Raw genomic sequence first — 21,086 nt, forward strand, 5'->3', positions numbered from 1 at the left:
CCTCCTCCTTCTGTTTTCTCTGTGGTCCACTGTCCTCCCCTATTAGATTCTTTCTGCTTCAGCCCTTTACCTCGTCCATCTACCTCCTCCAACTTCTTAATTTATCCTCTTTCCCCTCATTTGGTCCCACTTATCAACTACCAGCTTGTACTCACCCGCATCTCCTCCACTTCCTGCACTTCAGCCCTTAACCCATCCTCCCGTCACAACAGGGACAGGGTTCCCCTTGTCCTCACCTACCACCCCACCAGCCTCCGAATCCAGCATATTATCCTCCGCAACTTCCGCCACCTTCAACAGAACCCCACCACCAAGCACATCTTTCCCTCCCTAACCCTCTCAGCTTTTCGCAGGGTTTGTTCCCTCCGTGACTACCTGGTCCACACGTCCCTCCCCACAGAACTCCCACCTGGCACTTACCCCTGCAAGTGCAAATGCTACACCTGTCCCTACACCTCCCCCCTTACCACCATTCCGGGCCCCAGACAGTCCTTCCAGGTGAGGCAACACTTCACCTGCGAGTCTGCTGGAGTCGTCTATTGCATCCGGTGCTCCCGGTGCGGCCTCCTCTACATCGGCGAGACCCGACGCAGATTGGGGGACCGCTTCGTCGAGCACCTACGCTCCGTCCGTCACAATAGACAGGACCTCCTGGTTGCCACTCACTTCAACTCTGCCTCTCATTCCCATCTAGATATGTCCATACATGGCCTCCTCTACTGCCATGATGAGGCCAAACTCAGGTTGGAGGAGCAACACCTCATATACCATCTGGGTAGCCTCCAGCCTGGTGGTATGAACATTGAATCCTCCAATTTCTGGTAATTCCCTCCCCCTCCCCCCTTTATCTTTCCTCTGATTGGTTTTCCACCTGGTGCCTCTAGGCCCTACCCCCTCCCCTATCTCTATTACTGGGCTTCGGCCCTCTCTTCCCCCCCCCCCCCCATTCCTGATGAAGGGTCTCGGCCCGAAGTGTTGGCTACACTTTTCTCACGGATGCTGCCTGACCTGCTGAGTTCTTCCAGCGTTGTGTATGTATTCTTTGATCCACAACATCTGCAGTTGTATTTTTGTGTTTTATCCTCATTCCCCTCCCTCCACCTTCATGTTCTGGCATTCTACCTCCCTCCTTTCCAGTCTGAGGAAGAGTCTTGGCTTGAAACATCTACGTTTTATTCCTCTCCACAGATGCTGCCTGACTTACTGATTTCCTGCTGCATTTTGTGTGTGTTGTTCAGGATTTCCAGTATCTACAGAATCCTTGTGTCATTGAAATGACCTGCCTCGGTGTAGGAGCTTTCAGTTAGGTACGGTTTCAATGGTAAGGTATCCAGTGTTCTCTCCCTAGAACACAGAGAAAACCTACCGATCTCTTTCCCTGGTGGTCCATATCTATGATTCACCCATTAGGAATCAGCAGCCAGATTGAATTACTTCAGTATAAGGAGCAATCCTTGTGCTTTTACTGCCTACAGCACTCTGTAGGGAAACACGAGAGTGGCAGATGGATGCATTTCAAGTGTGAAAATGAAAATGCCTCAAGCATTCAATCCAGTTCTTAGATAACATCCCTAAATCACAGCTTTGTATGAGCCATGACTACCCTCTACGTCAGGCTTCGTGGTCTCCCTGCTGTTACGAAATGTGTTCTCTTTCTTTGTCAAGGAAACAAAAAAACGAAACCATCAGCTCAGAAATCACAGCAACCTTGATCGATTAAAGTCCCAGAGCATTAAAAAACACTCTTAACTGCAGCCCAAAATGATTCATAAAGTTACACATATTTCACAGATGCTTTTACATTCACCAGTGCTTTACAAATCAGTAGACTGAATAGTTTCCATGGCAATTTTTTGCCATAATAACACAGACCTCATTTCTATCCACAGCAACAGTAATCCCTGCGTGTGCAGATGATTGAGTTAACCTGTGTCACACTGTGCTTCACCATAATGGAGGACACAACCTATTTACTTCGAGTGAGTAAGACACTGCTAAAATAAATATCCTAAGAGTTAGAAATCAATGGTATTGGATCTTTGAGGCAGAATCCAAAGTATATGTCTTATTGATAAAGATAGCAAATTCCTAAATTTGTAAATAAATCATTAATTCTTGGGATGTGAATCACAATGACAATGCCTGCATTTATTGCCCACCCTTAAATATTCCTGAACTGCGGAAGCAACTAAGAGCAGCAAGTAAACAGCTTCTGAGAGTCAATAAAATTTCCAACAATATTTCCCAGGAGGGGGCTTCGTTGCCTTGCTGATTGATTGGCTGGTTTTAGCTATTAAGCAGGAGATCCCTGACACAATAACAACTTGCTTGCAATGCATTCCTTCCTGGTTAATGCTGTCTTTATGTTCCACTCCTAAAATATACACAAGAGATGAGAGAGATCAGTATTACTTGTCACGTGTACTGTACATTAAAACATCAAAACATAATGTGAAATAAACTGTTTGTTCAAGTCAGCGAAGATTCTTCTGGGCAGCCCACACTTCCGGCACCAGCAGGGCACGCCCACATCTCACTAACCCTAACTGTATATCTTGGGAATGCGGGGAGAAACCGGAGCCTACATCTTGAGATAGGTAGAAGAGAACGACATCAAAACCTTAAAACGTACCTTCTCCCAACTTGCACCCCTGCTCCCCAACGCATTACAGAAATGCAGAATGAAATTACTGAACAAACGTGGGGTCTGAGGGACAGAATTCCAGAGATTCTCCACACTGTGCAGGAAGCTCTTCCTGTGTAGCTCAGTTTCAGTGACCACGCTCAATCTTGTTACTATCCTGTTGTCTGGGATTCTCCCACCAGTAGAAACATCATTGACAAGGTGAAGAGGGTGATTGATGAAGGTAGAGTGTGGATGTTGTCTACATGGATTTTAGTAAGGCATTTGACAAGGTCCTCATGAGAGACTCATCGAGAAGATTAAGGTGCATGTGATCCATGGTGAATTGGCCATTTGGATTCAGAACTGACTCGCTAATAGAAGACAGAAGTAGTGGTTGAAGGGATATTTTCTAGCTGGAGGTCTGTAATTTCTGCTGTTTGTGATGTATATAAATGATCTGGTAAAAATGTAGATGGGTGCGTTAGTAAGTTTGCAAATAATATGAAGGTTCGTGGTGTGGTGGACAGTCTAGATCATAGGTGTCAAACACAAGGCCCGCGGGCCATATCCGGCCCGGCGTATAATTATATCCGGCTCGCGAGATCATTTTAGATAGATCTATTATTTTAATTATTAATGGCCCGGTGATATGAAGCGCTGATAACACATAAACTACAGATCCCATAATGCAGCGCAACAGCTGCCAATAGGCTACCCGGGAACATTCCCGCGTCAAGCGTCTGTTGCTGTATACAACGCTATTCTTCGCACTGAGTTCGCACAGCGCTTTGGTGACTTTGAAGCACAAAAAATTAATTTCGAGCTGCTTCGCAACCCATTTGCCGTCGACGTGGAAACTACACCTGTACAGATTCAGATGGAGCTGATAGAGCTGCAGTGTAATGGGACACTAAAGGCAAAGTACGACACTGCAGGGCCCGTCCAGTTTATTCGCTCCATTCCTGAAGCAATGCCTCAGCTCCGTCTACATGCGGCTCGAACCTTGTGCATGTTTGGTAGCACATATCTGTGTGAGAAGCTTTTCTCAGTGATGAAGATTAACAAAACATCACACAGGAGTCGTCTCACTAATGAACACCTGCAGTCCATCCTGAGAATCTCCACAACACAGAACCTTACACCAAACCTAAACGAACTTATTGCCAAGAAAAGATGCCAAGCATCCAGCTCTGACAAAACAGAGCAAAGAAAACTGAGTGTTTTGATTTGTCGTTGTTTTAACTTTTGCTGAAAAGCACAAATTTTATTTATATTTTCAGGGTTTTTTTTGCAGCATGCTCATATTTCTAACTTGTATAATACTGACAGGAGATATTTTTATGGAGAGCAAAATATTTAAGTTATTTAAAGTTTTAGTTTATTTTTTCTGGAATAATATTCCTGTCTGTTTTTATTCATATTTATGTTCAAAAAATGTTTAGTTTTAGTGTGTTCAATAAATGTTTATCCTGTTCGGCCCGCGACCTAAAGTGTGCTTTGAGTTTTGGCCCCATGTGCAATTGAGTTCAACACCTCTGGTTTAGATGATTGGCAAAGAATACAGTAGATATAGATCATTTACAGATACCAGCGGAGAAATGGCAGATGGATTCTAACCCAGCCAAATGTAAAGTGATGAATCTTGGTAGAACAAATATAAAAAGACAATACACTGTTAAGGAGATAGAGAGTGGTAGGAAGCCAAAAATGCACCTCCTGGCGTGGTGGTACAGGCAGATGAATTAGGGAATTTTCAGGGACATTTTCCTAGGGACATGAATGTAAAGGCTGGAATGGAAGAGTCAACCCTGAAACATTGACTGTTTATTATTATTATTTTGTGGCTGTTGCTAAAGATGTCCAGTATCTGCAGAAACTCTTGTGGCTGTGCTTTAGAAGCAGATTACCTGATTGATATCATATTGTTGTGAGAGCTTCTTCAGTATATACAGTCAGTCCTCCTTATCCGCAGGGGATTGGTTTTGAGACCCCTTGCGGATACCAAAGAATGCAGATGCTCAAGTCCCTTATTTAACCTGTCTCCGTGCGGTGGACTTTAGGACCCGGCAGAACTCCAGACTTTATTTAACTTGTCTCAGTGCAGTGGACTTTAGGACTTGGCGGAGCTCAGGACCTGCCGCCTACAGTGTTTCTGTTCCGTTGATGGAAATTGATCACGATTGAAAATAAAGTGGAAATAATAAAGCAATTGGAAAGAGGTGAAATGCCATCAGTCATTGGAAAAGCGTTAGGCTACGTCAGTCAACGATCGAAACAATTTTAAAGGTTAAAGTGAGAATAATGGAGCATGTGAAGGCCCTGTCCTGATGAAAGCTACAATTATTACTAAGCAACATAGTGGTTTAATTATTGAAATACATATGTTTCTTAAGTGTTTTATATGCATAGAAAGGTAAAATATGTACTATTTACTAAGACAAATGTTTGACTAACTGACGCTAAATAGTACTGGATGTACCTGTTCCAACTTACTTATAATACCTAATACAAAGTAAATGCTATGTAAATAGTTGTTATTCTGTATTGTTTAGGGAATAATGACAAGAAAAAAAAGTCTGTACATGCTCAAACAACAAGTGCTGAAGAGGGAACTTACAGTTTTTTTTCCGATCGCGATCCGTGGTAATCTATGCACATCCTTCCATATACTTTAAATCATCTCTAGGTTACTTATAATACCTAATACAATGTAAGTGCTATGTAAATAGTTGTTATACTGTATTGTTGAGGGAATAATGACAAGAAAAAAAGCCTGTACATGCTCAAACAAGAAGAGCTGGAGAGAGAACTTTGGGTTTTCCCGACCCGTGGTTGGTTGAACCTGCGCAAGCGGAACCCGCGGATAAGGAGGACCGACTGTATAGTGCTGTATTTTCTACATTACAAAAATGACTACATTTCACAACTGCTCCATTAGAAGGAAGACAATTTGGGTTTGAAAGGTGCTTTCTGAGTACAAATTTCTCCAAAGGATGATGATGTGGCTCATGCCTATTGGCAGGTTGGGGATAATTTGAATTCCATTGAGAATCACTGTGGTTACTAAATACGAGCTGGAACCCATCATTCTGCTTCTAACTCAATGCCAGTCCCCTACTGAGTCTGTGCCAAGATCCAAGTACCAGTCTGCAGTCTTTCACCCTTTAATATGAGGCACATCCCTTTCACTTATTTTTCTTAAGGCAATCATTTTCACAAACAACAGAGACACGTTAAAAATGACTAATAATCCCTTTGGTGTTTACAGCTGTGCAGTAAGTTCCATTTTTCAGAGCTGTAATCCATGCCTGACTCATCCAGAATGAAGAAACTATATTTTCCAGGGAGGCATTGTTTACCCAAGGGAACCACGGACACAAATGGTAAATAACAGATAAACCACTCTTTGAAACAATTTACTTCTACTACCTTGTGGTATTACTTAACATAAATGCTAGCATTCTCTTACTCACGAACACCACTTCAGATTGGAACACATGTGGTGCTATTTTTCTTCTTTGGAGAGTACATACTTAGATCAAAGCCTGTGAGATGATCTTGGCTTTCAGTTGGATAGAGAACCTCTGACAGTGTGGAAGATTTGATAGCAGCTGGGATCTTGAAAATTCAATCTTCAGCCCCAGGGAGGATGTTAAATTTCCCCAATGTTTTTTTGGAAAAAGCAGGGTAGAGATGTCAAATTGTGAGAGAACTTCAGAAACCGGGGCGGTGGGGGGAGTGGGGGGGAAGAAATTCTGCCTCTCGTGCCCTATAAACAAATCCATAAAAGTAGATATCTCTTTTCAAAAACTGTTCTTGCTCCTGACGGCTGCCATGTTTCCAGAGATATGAGAAACTTTGACATTGGTGAACCACTTAGTAACAAGTATACTGCTTGGGAGACTTTTCCCCGCTATAACAAGTACAGTGCCTATAAAAAGTATTCAACCCCCTTGGTAGTTTCCATGTTTTACAAGTTTTTTTTCATGTTTTTCACGTAAAACAATAGTTTTACAATATTAAATCACAGTGCACTTAATTTGGCTTTTTTGACACTGACCAACTGAAAAAGACTTTTGTGTCAAAGTGAAAACATATCTCTTATTCTGTAACTACTTGAAAACACAATAAAAAAAGTTTAATAAAAAAAAGTGAAAACATATCTCAAGAGACCTGGACCTTCACCTTGCCTTGTGTAGCTGGATCCTGGACTTCCTATCAGATTGCCGGCAGGTGGTAAGAGTCAGCTCCCTCACCTCTGCCCCTCTGAATCTCAACACAGGTGCCCCTCAGGGTTGTGTCCTAAGCCCCCTCCTTTACTCTCTGTATACCCGTGACTGTGTCGCCACCCACAGCTCCAATCTGCTAATTAAATTTGCTGATGATACTACACTGATTGGCTTAATCTCAAATAATAATGAGGCAGCCTACAGAGGGGAAGTCACCACCCTGTTACAGTGGTTTCAGGAAAACAACCTCTCCCTCAATGTCGCAAAAACAGAATAGCTGGTTGTGGACTCCAGGAGGAATGGAGACCCCCTATAGACATCAATGGATCTGGGGTTGAGAGGGTGAACAGCTTTAAGTTCCTTGGCATAAACATCACCGAGGATCTTGTGTGGTCTGTACACACTGGCTGTGTGGTGTAAAAAGCACAACAGCACCTCTTTCACCTCAGATGGCTGAAGAAGTTTGATATGGCCCCCCAAATTCTAAGAACTTTTTATAGGGGCACAATTGAGAGCATCCTGACTGGCTGCATCACTGCCTGGTATGGGGACTGTACTTCCCTCAATCACAGGACTCTGCAGAAAGTGGTGCGGATGGCCCAGCACATCTGTAGATGTGAACTTCCCACTATTCAGGACATTTACAAAGACCGATGTATAAAAAGGGCCCGAAGGATCATTGGAGACCCGAGTCACCCCAACCACATATTGTTCCAGCTGCTATCATCCGGGAAACGGTACCGCAGCATAAAAGCCAGGACCAACAGGCTCCAGGACAGCTTCTTCCAGCAGGCCATTAGACTGATAAATTCATGCTGACACAACTGTATTTCTATGTTATATTGACTATCCTGTGGTACATAATATTTATTATAAATTACTATAATTGCACATTGCACATTTGAATGGAGACATAACGTAAAGATTTTACTCCTCATGTATATGAAGGACATAAGTAATAAAGTCAATGCAATATCTTGACAAAATGATCTAACTTAATTATAAACATTAAACACAAAATAATTGATTACATAAGTGTTCACCCCCTTTAATATGACATACCAAATCATTACTGGTGCAGCCAGTTGGTTTTAGAAGTTACATAATTAGTTAAACGGAGATCTGTTTTTAGAGACCTGTGTGCGGTCAACATGTTTCAATTGCTTATATTAAAAATACACCTGTATCTGGAAGGTCCAACTGCTGATGAGTCAGTATCCTGGCAAAAACTACACCATGAAGATAAAGGAAAACTCCAAGCAACTCCACGAAAGGGCTACTGAACAGCACAAGTACGGAGATGGACACAAGAAAATTTCCAAGTCACTGAGTATCTCTTAGAGTACAGTTAAGTTAAACATCAAGAAATGGACAGAACACAGCACAGCTGTAAATCTGTCTATAACAGGTCATCCTCAAAAACTGAATGACTGCAAGGAGACTAGGGGGTGAGACCACCAAGAGACCTATGACAACTCTGGAGGAGTTATAAGCTTCAGTGGCTGAGACGAGAGAGACTGCGCATATAACAACTGTTGTCCAGGTGTTTCACCAGTCACAGATTTATGGAAGAGTGGCAAAGAGAAAGCTGCTGTTGAAAAAAAACTAACACAAAATCTTGGCTGAAGTTTGCCAGAAGGCATGTGGGAGACTCTGAAGTCAGTTGGGAGAAGGTTCTACAGACTGATGAAACCAAAATTGAACTTTCTGGCCATCAGACTACATGCTTTGGCATAAGCCAAATACCACACAAACACACCATCCCCACCGTGAAGCATGGTGGTGGCTGCATCATGCTGTGGGGATGCTTCACTGCAGCAGGCCCTGGAAGGCTTGTGAAGGTAGCGGGTAAAATGAATGTAGCAAAATACCGGGAAATCCTGATGCAGTCTGCAAGAGAATTGCAACTTGGGAGAAAGTTTGTTTTCCATTAAGACAATAACCCCAAGCATAAATCAAAGCTACAATAAAATTAATGTCCTGGAGTGGCCAAGTCAGAGTCCAGACCTCAATCCAATTGAGAATTTGAGGCTGAACTTGAAAAGGGGTGTCCACTCACAATCCCCATAAAGAAGAATGGGGAAAAATTGCAGTGTCCAGATGTGCAAAGCTGATAGAGACCTATCCACACAGACTCAAGGCTGTAATTTTTGCCAAAGGTACATCTACTGAATACTGACTTGAAGGAGGTGAATGCTTATGCAATCAATTATTTTGTGTTTTATATTTGTAATTACAGACAGACAGACAAACTTTATTGATCCCAAGGAAAATTGGGATCAATTTAGATCACTTTATAGAGATCTATTTTCACTTTGACACAAAAGAGTCTGTTTCTGTTGATTAGTGTCAAAAAAGCCAAATTAAATCCACTGTGATTCAATGCTGTAAAACAATAAAACATAAAAACTTCGAAGGCGGGGTCAATACTTTTTATAGGAACCATACTTTCCTCTTGGGGTACTGTTCCTCTCATAACTATATAGCTATATCTATTACTTTCATAACTAATGGAAGAAATGCTACACCTGCCCATTCACCTCCTCTGTCGACTATTCATGGCCTTAAACAGGCCTTCCAGATAAGATAACAAGTCTGCTAAGGTCATCTACTGTATCCAGTGCTCCTGATACGGCCTCCTCTACATCGGTGAGACCTGGCATAGATTGGGGGACTGCTTTGTCAAGCACCTACAATCCATCCACAACAAGCAGGATTTCCATGTGGTTAACCATTTAATTCCAGTCCTCATTTCTATTCTGACATGTCATCCACGGCCCTTCTCTACTGCCATGATGAAGCCACTCTCATGTTGGAGGAGCAACACCTCATATTCCATTTGGGTAACCTCCAACCTGATGGTATTAACATTACTAATTAACTTCACTAATTTTTTCCTCTTCCCACTTTCCTCTTCTTCCATTCATCACTCTGGCTCCCCTCTTAGCTCTTCAACTTCTCTTCACCAGCCTATCACCTCCCTTTGATACCCTTCCTCCTTCTCTTTCTCCCAAAGTTCACCCTCCTCTATTATCATATTCCATCTTCTTCAGCTCTTTACCTCACTTCATCCCACCTACCTTCCCCCTCACCTGGCTTCACCTATCATGTTCTAGCTTGGGCTCCATCACCTTCTTATTCAGGCTGCCAGTCCTGATGAATGGTCTTGGCCCAAAACATTGATTGTCTATTCCTCTCCATAAATGTTGCCTGACCTGCTGAGTCCCTCCACCATCTTTCTATGTGTTACTCTACATTTCCAGCATCTGCAGAATCTCTTGTGGTTATGATCTGGAATCCAGTACACTTGATGGTAATGGAATCAGAGTCAATGACTGTCTTCAAAATGGGACAAGATAGAACAAATCACCATGTAATATGAGCTGGAACAGCTAAAAAGCTAAAACAGCTGCTCTGCAGCTCCAGTGACCTTGTTTCAATCCTGAACACATGGTGTCTCTGTGAGGGGTTTGCACATTCTCTTTGCGCAGATTGTCTTTGATTGCTACAAGTTCCTTCTATATCCCAAAGACATGCTGGTTGGCAAGTTAGTTGCCAATTGTAACCTGCCCCTAATGTAGTGAATGTCAGGATTGAGTTGGGCATATAAGATAAGAATAGGTTAAAGCAGGACTTGGGCCCGATAGGATTGCTCTGAGAGCTGGCATGCGTTTAGTGGGCTGCAGGGCAACCTTCCATGTAGGAAGGAAATCTGAGAAACACGGAGAAACAGCAAGGAAATGGGGCTGGGAGGCTCAAGAGACTGCAGATGCTGGAATCTGGAGCAATAAAACCGCCTGCTGGAGGAACTCCAGGAGGTCGAGCAGCATCTGTGAGGGGAAAAGAGCTGTCAATATTAATCATGACGCAGAGTTTCAACCCAAATCATCACCATACCCTAACTCCCACCCCCGCCCCCCCCCCCCACCCACTGATGCTGTTTGACCTGCTGGGTTCCTGAAGCAGGTTGTTTGTTGCAAGGGAATGGAACAGGTTTCCTCTACCAGGGACTACCGCAGACTGGAAGTACTAAATGGCTTCCTTCAATGCTATAACAATCCTCTGATTTCATGCCAGGCTTCAATTTCCTCATTGCTCCTGACTTTGCAAATTAGACAGAACAAGAAACATCAAAAGGAGGAGAAAACAGCAGGCACTAGCAAGGGCTTCTTGCTGCGGCTGCTAATTATTCAGGCTCTGCAATGCAACCCTTTGCGCAGGTACAGTAATGTGTGGATATATTGGAGAGTGTGTTACAGCAACACTCAACAGGAAGGCTGCAAAAAAAAAAAAATCTTTTAGCAGGGAGAATTTCTATTTCAGTAGCAAAGCTTTCTTATCAGCAAAATGCAGCTTTAAGCCTTAATAATGGCGGCCTCGGAGGGAGGGGAGGAGGCCACAAGGACAAATACCCGAAAGGCACCACCTCATTATCGCCCCGGCACATCACTCAAAAAGATCAACACTTACTAAGTCAGGACTATGGCGACAGCATCATTCAGGACACTCTCCCCAAAGAGCAGCGTATAGAGCTGTGGATCCACATCCAGCTCGTGGAAAATGGCCAGAACAGTCACTGTATGTGTAAGAACAACAAAGAGAAACCACGTTTATTCAGACTACAGTGGGAGGGTGGAAATAGTGAAATTAACCCCAAAACCAGACTAGCCCCTGGGTAATCACTGACATTTGAGGCTACCTGGGTGTAATTTAAACACAAACCTTGCAAGCTCTATTTCATTGCATGGCTCCTGTTGCTAGGCAACCCTGTGGTGACATGCAGCAGCATCCAACAGGCACTATTAAGTATAATACATCAGGAGAACTATTCCTGCAGGCAGTAAATACAGAAACTCGGTATGCATTACAATTCAGCCTACGAGGGATAGAGCAGAGAATCCTTTTGCTTTTTACAGATTACTCATTCTTTTAACGTGAAAACTTGAATTCTCTCCTCAGACAGCAGCGGAGAGGGTCTGCAGCTATGGGCAGATTCCAATGAATGCTGCAGATGTTTCAAAGCCAACATTTTGCTGTTTAAAGTCATTTTCCTCATCTTCCCTCCATCCTTTCACCAATTCCGTATCCGCAGGATACAACTCCTTCTACCCAGAGAAAATTAATTCGCTTATTTACTTTATGAAAGCTCAACATAACGTCGAACATCCCTGCTTAATCTCAACTTAATCTTCATAGACAACCCCAATGTCACTAACCCCACCAGCTCATCTCTATCATTCTTCTGTCCCCTTTCCAAAGACTGCACAGCTGCTGAAAAAACTGGGGCTGTTACCGCAGCTTCAGAGAAGGTGCAAGATTACTTCCCCTCAATAGCAGTATGTGCCTGTGCACAAAAGCACTAATCTCACACAGCAATGCAAGATTACTCTAATGTTACCTTCCATGTAATGGCCTTGACGATGCCGGAGTCACTCAGAACACAGAAGAGGACAAGTACAGACCCTTTGGCCCACGATGTTTGCACTGAACATGATGCTGAATTAAACTAGATTCCTTCTATCTGCACTTGATCCATATCCTACCATTCCCCTTGCGTATTCAACAGCATCTGAAACATCACTATCGCATTAGTGTTGTTATTGCTTTCCCTTGTGCTGCCTCGATGTACCAAAATGGCCCATATGTATTGCATGCAAAACGAAGCTTTTCTCTGTACCGCGGTACGTATGACAATAATAAACCAACTTACAACTTAATTTTCCAATGTAGTGATTCTGCTTCCACCACTACCCCCGGCACCCTCACAGAGCTGTTGCCAGATATGAGACCGGCCGAACTTTATACAGGAAAAGGAGGAAGGAAGAGGGCGACTAACCTGTGCAGAATCTGGGCTCTAGCTGTGGGTATGCTGTGTGCTCCAAGTAATGCAACTCATTTTTAGTGGATCCTTGTGGCCCTCCTTGCATTTCCTCACTCTACTTGCTGTCCTACTGACATGGAGACTTGTCCGTGGCCAGCTCACATCACTCACTTGCAATCCCAATGCCAGAGGTCACTCCACCCCAACCCCACTCAAATTACCATCTGCAATATATGCATCCATGCAGTGTTCCTATTAAGGGTGTCCTAAAACATTTCTGAAATGCAAGCCAACCTAAAATGAAAGCATTTCTTTAAGGAGGTACAGTCTGGAATGTGAAAGACCATGCAACATAGGAACAGAGGAAGGCCATTCAGCCCACTGAGTCTGTTCTGCTATTCAATCATGGCTAATTAATTATTCCCTCTCAAACCTCTTCTCCTGCCTTCTCCCCCTAAGTTTTGATGCCCTTACTAATCAAGAACCTGTCAACCTTTGTTTTAAATATTCCCAATGATTTGGCCTCTATGGCCCTATGTAGCAACAAATTCCACAGATTCACAACTTTCTGACTAAAGAAATTCCTCCTCCTCTCTATTTTACAGGGACATCTTTCTATTCTGAGGCTCTGCCCTCTGGTCCTAGACTCTAAAGCTTTAAATCAATTAAGTCAATAACTACCGAACAAATATCAGATTCTGAAACTTTCCACAACACTCTCCTTCCCATGGGAAGTGAGCCTCCCACAATGAGCCATTGAGGACTGGGCACAGAATGCTGATAGGGATGTACTGTTGAGTTAACAATCCATGCACAGAAATGGATAGAGGGTCACAAAGCACAGAAACAGGCCCTTTGGCCCATTTAGTCCATGCCAAACTATTATTCTGCGAGTCCCATTGACTTGTACCTAGATCACCGCTCTCCATTCCTCTCCTATCCATGTACTTAACCAAGCTTCTCTTAAATTTTGCAATTTAACCCATCGCTACCACTTCCACTGGCAACTCCTTCCACACTCACACCACCCTCTGAATGAAGAAGTTCCATCTCAGGTACCCCTTAAATATGTCACCTTTCACCTTTAACCTATGACGTCTAGTTTAGTCTCATCCAACCACAGTGGATAAAGCCCGTTAGAATTTGCACTTTCTGTATCACTCATAATTTTGTATACCTCTATCGGATCTCCCCTCATTCTCCTACACTCCAGGGAATACAGTCCTAACCTATTCAAACTTTCCCTATAACTGAGGTCCTCAAGTCCCAGCAACATCCTTGTAAATTTTTTCCATACTCTATCAATCTAATTGACATCTTTCCTGTAGATAGGCAGCCAGAGTTGCATACAATACTCTAAATTAAACCTCAACAATGTCTTACACAACTTCAACATAACATTCCAACTGCTGTACTCATTGCCTTGATTTATGAAATCTAATGTGCCAAAAAGGTTTCTTTACAACCTTACAGCATCTACCTGTGATGCTACTTTCAAGGAATTATGGACCTGTATTCCCAAATCCCTTTGTTCTACAGCACTTCTCATTGCCCTGCTACACTCTGTTTAACTCCCCTTGGTGCTCCTCCGTCTTCCCTTTCTCCTCTGATCCACTCTCCCCTCCTATCACATTCCTTCTTCTGCACCCCTTTACCTTTCCTACCCACCTGGCTTCACCTATCACTTTCCCCTGCTCCCACCTTTTCATCCTGGCATCATCCCCCTTCCTTTCTAGTCCTGAAAAAGGGTCTTGGCCCGAAATGCCAACTGTTCGTTCATTTTCCATCATTGCTGCCTGACCTGCTGAGTTCCTCCAGGATTTTGTGTATGTTGCTTTGGATTTCCAGCACCTGCAGAATTACTTGTGTTCCTGTTTTGGTCCTACCCTGGTCTGCCTTCCCAAAGTGCAGCAATTCACACTTGTGTGCATTAAATTTCATCTGCCATTTTTCAAGTTGGTTCAGATCCCACTGCAAGCGCTGTCCATTCTGCCCCCAATCTTGGTGCCATCTGCAAATTTGCTGATACATTTACTACATAATCATCCAGATCAGGACAAACAACAACAAACCTGGTATGTTTTATAACTTCCAAATGTTAAACTAATTCAAAGGAAGACATGAGGGTCTGAAACTTGAGTCTAACTTCGTTTTTACTTTAAGCAAGGCGCACGCACTTATCATGTGGTAATGTCATGATGTATGCAATTTGCATATTTTTAGATATAACCATAATGAATTACATAGACAACAAAGAATACCTAATCAAACAATATATTTACAAGTTTACTCAAATATTACTGAAATATTAAATACACAGCAGCGGTCCCTGCTGCACATCACTAGTGACAGGCCTCCAGTCAGAGGCAACCATTTACTGCTACTCTCTGGTTTCTTCTACTAAGACAAAGTTGAATCCAATTTACTATCCCAGGGAAGACTGTCTCTCATTGTCTGATCTGTCTTGTCCTTCTTTACTTGCCTGGGTCAGTGGCTGAAATCAGAGCTCCGAAGAATAGGCAGTCGGTGAAGTAGAAGTCCAGCTTGCCCAGTTGTCCCAGCTGTATCATCCCCAGGACAAAGCCATACATAATGCCCCTGAAAAATACAACAAGGATACAATGAAATACCAGGCGACTTCTCACAAACAAGAAAAAACTTGCAGATGCCAGAAATCCAAGCAGTCCTGATAAAAGGTCTCAGCCTAAAACGTTGACAGTACTCTTTTCCATAGATGCTGCCTGGCCTGCTGAGTTCCTCCAGCATATGTTGTGTGTGTTGCTTGGATTTCCAGCATTTGCAGATTTTCTCTTATAAAACATTCTACGTTTTATAAGATATTCTAATAAGAATACTGTGCACTTCCTTCCATTGTAAGAGATATTTTAAGGTATTATTTATCTTTTGTTCATATTACCTTGCGCCTATGACGTTACACTGTGCTTAGAGGGTTGAAAGGGCCTGAGGGCCATGGGTCTTAGTTAAGAAGTAGGAGTGGAATCAGGCCATTGGGCCATGGAGTCTGATTCATCAGTCAATCGTGGCTCATTTATTTTTCCTCTCAACCCTACTTTCCTGCATTCTCCATATAACCTTTGAACCATTTACTCATCTTTTCTTTTCAAATTTTTTTATTATTATTATTATTATTATTATTATTATTATTATCCAAAATACAAGAGTACATTGAAGTAAGTAACACTTACAATGTCTCAAAAGAGGAAAAAAAAACAATATTAAGGATTGAAAAAATGGTGACACAAAAAAAAGAAAAAAACCCCTACTAAAGCAAGAAAAAAGTGAGGAAAAAACCCATTAGGTGTTCAACCACGGAACCATGCATCATACTAATCAAGAACCTATTAACCTCAACTTTAAATATATCCAATGACTTAACCTCTACAGCCATCTGTGGCCATGAACTCCACAGATTCATCACCTTCTGGCTAAGGATATTCCTCATATCTGTTCTAAAGGGACATCCTTCTATTCTAAGGTTCTGGTGCTACACTCAAACTATTGGATACATTCTTTCCCCATCCACTATCTCGGACTTTCAATATTTGGTTGGTTTCATTGAGATCCTCTCTGACACATATAAACACTGTAAAGGAGACCTGACTGAGCAGGGTTGGGCTACTCAAAACTACTTACCTTGCCCACCGGTGGCTTTGTACCTATAGCTAGGTAGGCAAGGTAAGCAGATTAAAGCACCCCATCTCCTCAGTGATGCCGCCTTTAAACTGTTGCTCCAGGTCAAACAGCGTGGGTGGTGTGGACAACCTTCCCACCACTGAACAGGGGATTTCGGAGGTGCTATCAGAATAGCTTCGGTGAGTAGAAGAATTGAATGCTTAAGCAGTGGTTGAGGTGCCACCTGAAAGAGCTGCTCTCTTGAGGTTGCCAACTCTCTTGTGGGACCTGAACCCATCCAGTCACAAGGAGAGTATTTCAATGTAGTAGTGTGATCACTTGAGGTGAATATTAGATTCTCTCAGGAGTTGTCTATTGGTGGGTCCTCAGGTGTACAGGCTGATCTGGGATCCACATATTCTGCTGCAGTGTGGACAATAGTGAGTGGTGGGTGTGGTTAGTGGCTGGGTCTTTTGATTGTTCAGTCTCTCTTTTCAATGTTCATCTAACCCCCATACTGTGCATGGCGTAAAAGCTTTGGCAACTCAGATGATTAGCCTCACTCACCTCAGAATAACCCAATCTCTAAACTCTTGGACTCAGGTGTTCCAATTGCTGGTCCAGTTAAGCTGGCAATCTTTCATATATTACTCTTCAGTTGAATGCAGAAAATCACTGGTGTGCAATGACAAAGTGCCAAATCCATTGCAGTGTCTCTTTAAAGCACTCAAAAGCTGATTAAATGCAGTTACCAAAAAGGGTTAAGTAAACAGAAACTGATAAGTTTCCACTGGATTAAGTCCAAACCCATCAGAAAATCCTTTAACTGGAGAACAGAGCTCTAAAGTACAAATACGCTGAATACACTTCAATCAGAAAGATTTGCATGAATGAGCAGCAATTTTTGTAATTAATTATGGGTGTCTGCCTAACAGGAAAGAATCAAGCTTGAATCCTGCCTTATGTTTAATAGACATAAACAAATTTAATAGAATGTCATTAGAGAGCTTTAACTTCAGAAGCACTAGATCATGTGGAGAATTTTGGATAAATTTCATTTTTTTTTAACACAGAAATCCAATATCAACAAGGGACTTCTTTGCAACTGTAGCTAACAGAAAATATGGAACAAGCTTGGTTTAATGATGCTGGATAATCATGTGGGACAAAATTGTGGGACGATGTTGTAGGACAATGTTTGGTTCAAATCCAGTACAGGTTTGTGGGATATTGATCTTGTGCTTTAGCCTCTCAAGTCAACCTCAAAGTTCAGTGTAACGGGCAGCATTAAACTGCTCTGCACTGGCAATCAATCATATGAGGCAGCTGAGGGGGTTATTGGATAACTAGACTGCTGCTGGTAAATGTCCAAGGTCATTGCAGAATTAGACATGGAAGAGGCCATTCGGACCTCATCTGCATTGACCATAATGTCAATCTAACTAATCCCATCTGCCTGCACATATTCTGTACCCCTCTTTTCCCTGCCTGTTCCTGTGTGTGTGCCTAAATCTACAGTGCTGTAAATCTAATTGACCTATACCCCACATCAAAGTGTTGTTGCTGGAAGTAGATATCCTAAATGAAGAGCATGAAATGTGTTCACACGAATCCAGAATCCATGTTGGTGCAGATGCAGATTTATGCAAGACAGGGCAATTTGGGTGCTTTAGTGACTTATGGAAACTTTGTCTCTTCACTTTATGGTAAGACATGTTCCTTCTTGCACTGTTTTGCTTTGGTTAAAACTCACCCAAAAAAGCAACATGCAAAGTTCATCTGCAGTGGTATTTCTCAGACCACAGATCTTATGAAAGGCAATACTAATTTACACACAGACTAACTGAATTTGCACCAATCCTAGGCACACAAATAGCATTTATCATCCTAACCTCTGGTACAAACTCATGCATTAATTGTCTATTTCCCTCCATAGAGGCTGCCTGACCACAACTTAGCTCCTGCAGCACCTTGTTTGTTGCCTCCTGTTCCAGCATCTGCAGTCTCGTGTCTTCTCCGGGAGCAACCGGAGAGGGGATGACTCACTCCCTTTAAGGACATGCCTTCTGCTGAAAGTAGCCTATTCAGGTGCCACCAACCCTTTGGGAGCACTCTCCCACCAGTGTCCTGTCATTGCAGTGTTTATGCATTAACTCTATAAACATGACTCTACAGATGGAATAGAACTGCCTGTATTGTGTCTTATCCCATCAAGAGATGCCTACCCAGATCATAACTGTTAGGCTACATGTTGAGAAGTGGACGAATTTGAAACAGGCCATCTGAGAACACAGACCTGCACCCTATAATGTCAGACTGAGTGCGAGGTTGCACTGGACAACCCAATGGCACTGTTCTGTGAAACCTGAAAATGTAGTTTTAGCTCTGTGCAACTTTGATATGCAGCATTAGAATGTCCTGATGATAATGGAGGTGGAATAATTCTTAAATCCTCTGGTTTTCAGTAATAATATTCATATCCTAATATAAAATTGCAAAGGCAGGAGGAATCACCAGGAATTCCTGTCACCCTAGCTGCGAGCATTTGAAGTTGCTCACACAGAGTACCAAAGGTTAAAGCCCAAAGTTTGATTGGAGATCCGGTGCCTGAAGCCCTGGGTTTGCAAATCTGCGAGTCCACTGAGGAAGTCATAGCCCCGATGTCAGCAAGTCCATGAATCCACTGGAGGGTGGAGGACCATAGGCCACCTATCCTGGGTTGGAGTTTGATAGATAGATAGATAGATAGATAGATAGATAGATAGATAGATAGATAGATAGATAGATAGATAGATAGATAGATAGATAGATAGATAGATAGATACTTTATTCATCCCCATGGGGAAATTCAACTTTTTTTTCCAATGTCCCATACACTTGTTGTAGCAAAACTAATTACATACAATACTTAACTCAGTAAAAAATATGATATGCATCTAAATCACTATCTCAAAAAGCATTAATAATAGCTTTTAAAAAGTTCTTAAGTCCTGGCGGTTGAATTGTAAAGCCTAATGGCATTGGGGAGTATTGACCTCTTCATCCTGTCTGAGGAGCATTGCATCGATAGTAACCTGTCACTGAAACTGCTTCTCTGTCTCTGGATGGTGCTATGTAGAGGATGTTCAGAGTTTTCCATAACTGTTTGCCTGTCCTGGGGTTGGGTGTGTGAGTGAGTGGGCAAGAGGGTGGGAGGGAGGAAAGGGGTTTGTTTTGTTGTTGTCATTTTGTTGCGGTTGTCCTCTTGTTGCTGTTGTTGGTGTTGTTCTGCTGAACACTGCTGGCACGCTATGCTGGCACTGGAATGTGTGGTTGCCTCCACATCCTTGGGTTGTGTTGGCTGTTAACACAAATGACTCATTTCACTGCATGTTTTGTTGCACATGTGATAAATAAATGAATTTCAAAAGGCTCACTAGTTCCCTCCTAGCACTGGCATACATTCCTCCTCTCCATTCTGAGAGAGTGACTGTGTTTTTAATGACTTGGCAGAAACCTTACCCACATTTCTTTAAAAACCTTTCTAGAAAGACACATTGAGACTTAAGTACAACTGGAGTGGGACTCTTAACAATCTAGAGAAAGTCTTACAATTAAGTCAGGTGAGTTCTAGGAGCTGCTTTAGTGTGTATGAGCTCAGAGCCTTGTTGAGCAATTCTTCAATTCCACAGGCAATATTCTCATGCATATTATTACACTCAATTACCAGTCCATGAGATACATAATTCCTCTCACGTTGTCAGCGGGATCACTGAAACCAAATAAGTCAACATCAATATCATGGTTAGCATGTTGAGGTAAGCTAATGGCAAACCTCTCAGAACAGAGGAGGGAGGAGGGGAAATTGACATTTACCAATTTACAAAACAGAGTTTGCTCATACGTCTGTGGGAATGTGGTTGTCAGTTCAATGCCATATCCATGTCACATTCAGGGGTAATCTGTATTCTCCGTGATGGAATTAGAAAAATGTGAGGAGTGTTCTATAATACAGAATATTAATAGAACCGTAGTACACTACAGCACAGAAAACAGGCCATTCGGCCCTTCTAGTCTGTGCCGAAACTTTATTCCACTAGTCCCATTGACCTGCACTAGGTCCATAACCCTCCAGACCTCTCCCATCCATGTATCTATCCAATGTATCTAATGGGGAAGTGCTCTCCACTTTTGTGCTGTTTCTATTTCTGACTGCATTAAGCATTAAAGGCACTTGTCAGAGTCTTGTATAGAATGCATTTGCAGACTCGGTAACAAAAGTAAAGAGGTTTTTGAAAGATCCTTCATATCCTCCCTCTCTGTTTCTGTTCAGATATAAGTGCTGATCCAGTCATCCCACCTCAAACATCAACCAGTTCAGTTGGAAAACTGCTGAAAACCATGTCCAGGGAGTTGGATGATGGGATGTGTTAGTGATACTTCTTAAACTAAACCCTTCGTTCTCTTCAGTAAATATCTGAACTGCACCGAGGATGCATGTAACCTCAGTGTGATACTTTAACTCCCATGTGAACTCTGGACTTTAATACTGTGTTAGAACCATAGAACATAGCAAAGGACCGTAGCAAAGGACCATAGCAAAGGACAGCAGCAGGTCCTTCCAGCCCAAAGAGCCCACTCCACACAATTATACCCTTGTGACCAATTGACCTACAAACCCGTTCACCTTTGGACTGTGGGAGGAAACCAGAGCACCCAGAGGAAACCCATGCAGTCATGGGGAGAACGTACAAGCTCCTTACAGGCAGCAGCAGAAACTGAATCCAGGTAGCTGGCG

The 21,086-nt window shown here is 42.6% G+C and overlaps 1 protein-coding gene across 3 annotated transcripts in view; it reads right to left on the reverse strand.

The window, feature by feature from the left end:
• LOC140725691 (sodium/hydrogen exchanger 9-like) overlaps positions 1-21,086 on the reverse strand; it is a 531,897-nt gene that overhangs the window by 367,422 nt on the left and 143,389 nt on the right. For all 3 annotated transcript variants that reach the window (XM_073041518.1, XM_073041520.1, XM_073041519.1), the window contains exons 5-6: positions 15,159-15,274; positions 11,326-11,431 (exon numbers count right to left, since the gene is read on the reverse strand). In XM_073041518.1, coding sequence (XP_072897619.1) covers positions 11,326-11,431; positions 15,159-15,274 — 222 coding nt within the window. The remainder of the gene's footprint in view (positions 1-11,325; positions 11,432-15,158; positions 15,275-21,086) is intronic.

Source organism: Hemitrygon akajei, chromosome 3, assembly GCF_048418815.1.
Source record: "Hemitrygon akajei chromosome 3, sHemAka1.3, whole genome shotgun sequence".
Classification (NCBI taxonomy): domain Eukaryota; kingdom Metazoa; phylum Chordata; class Chondrichthyes; order Myliobatiformes; family Dasyatidae; genus Hemitrygon; species Hemitrygon akajei.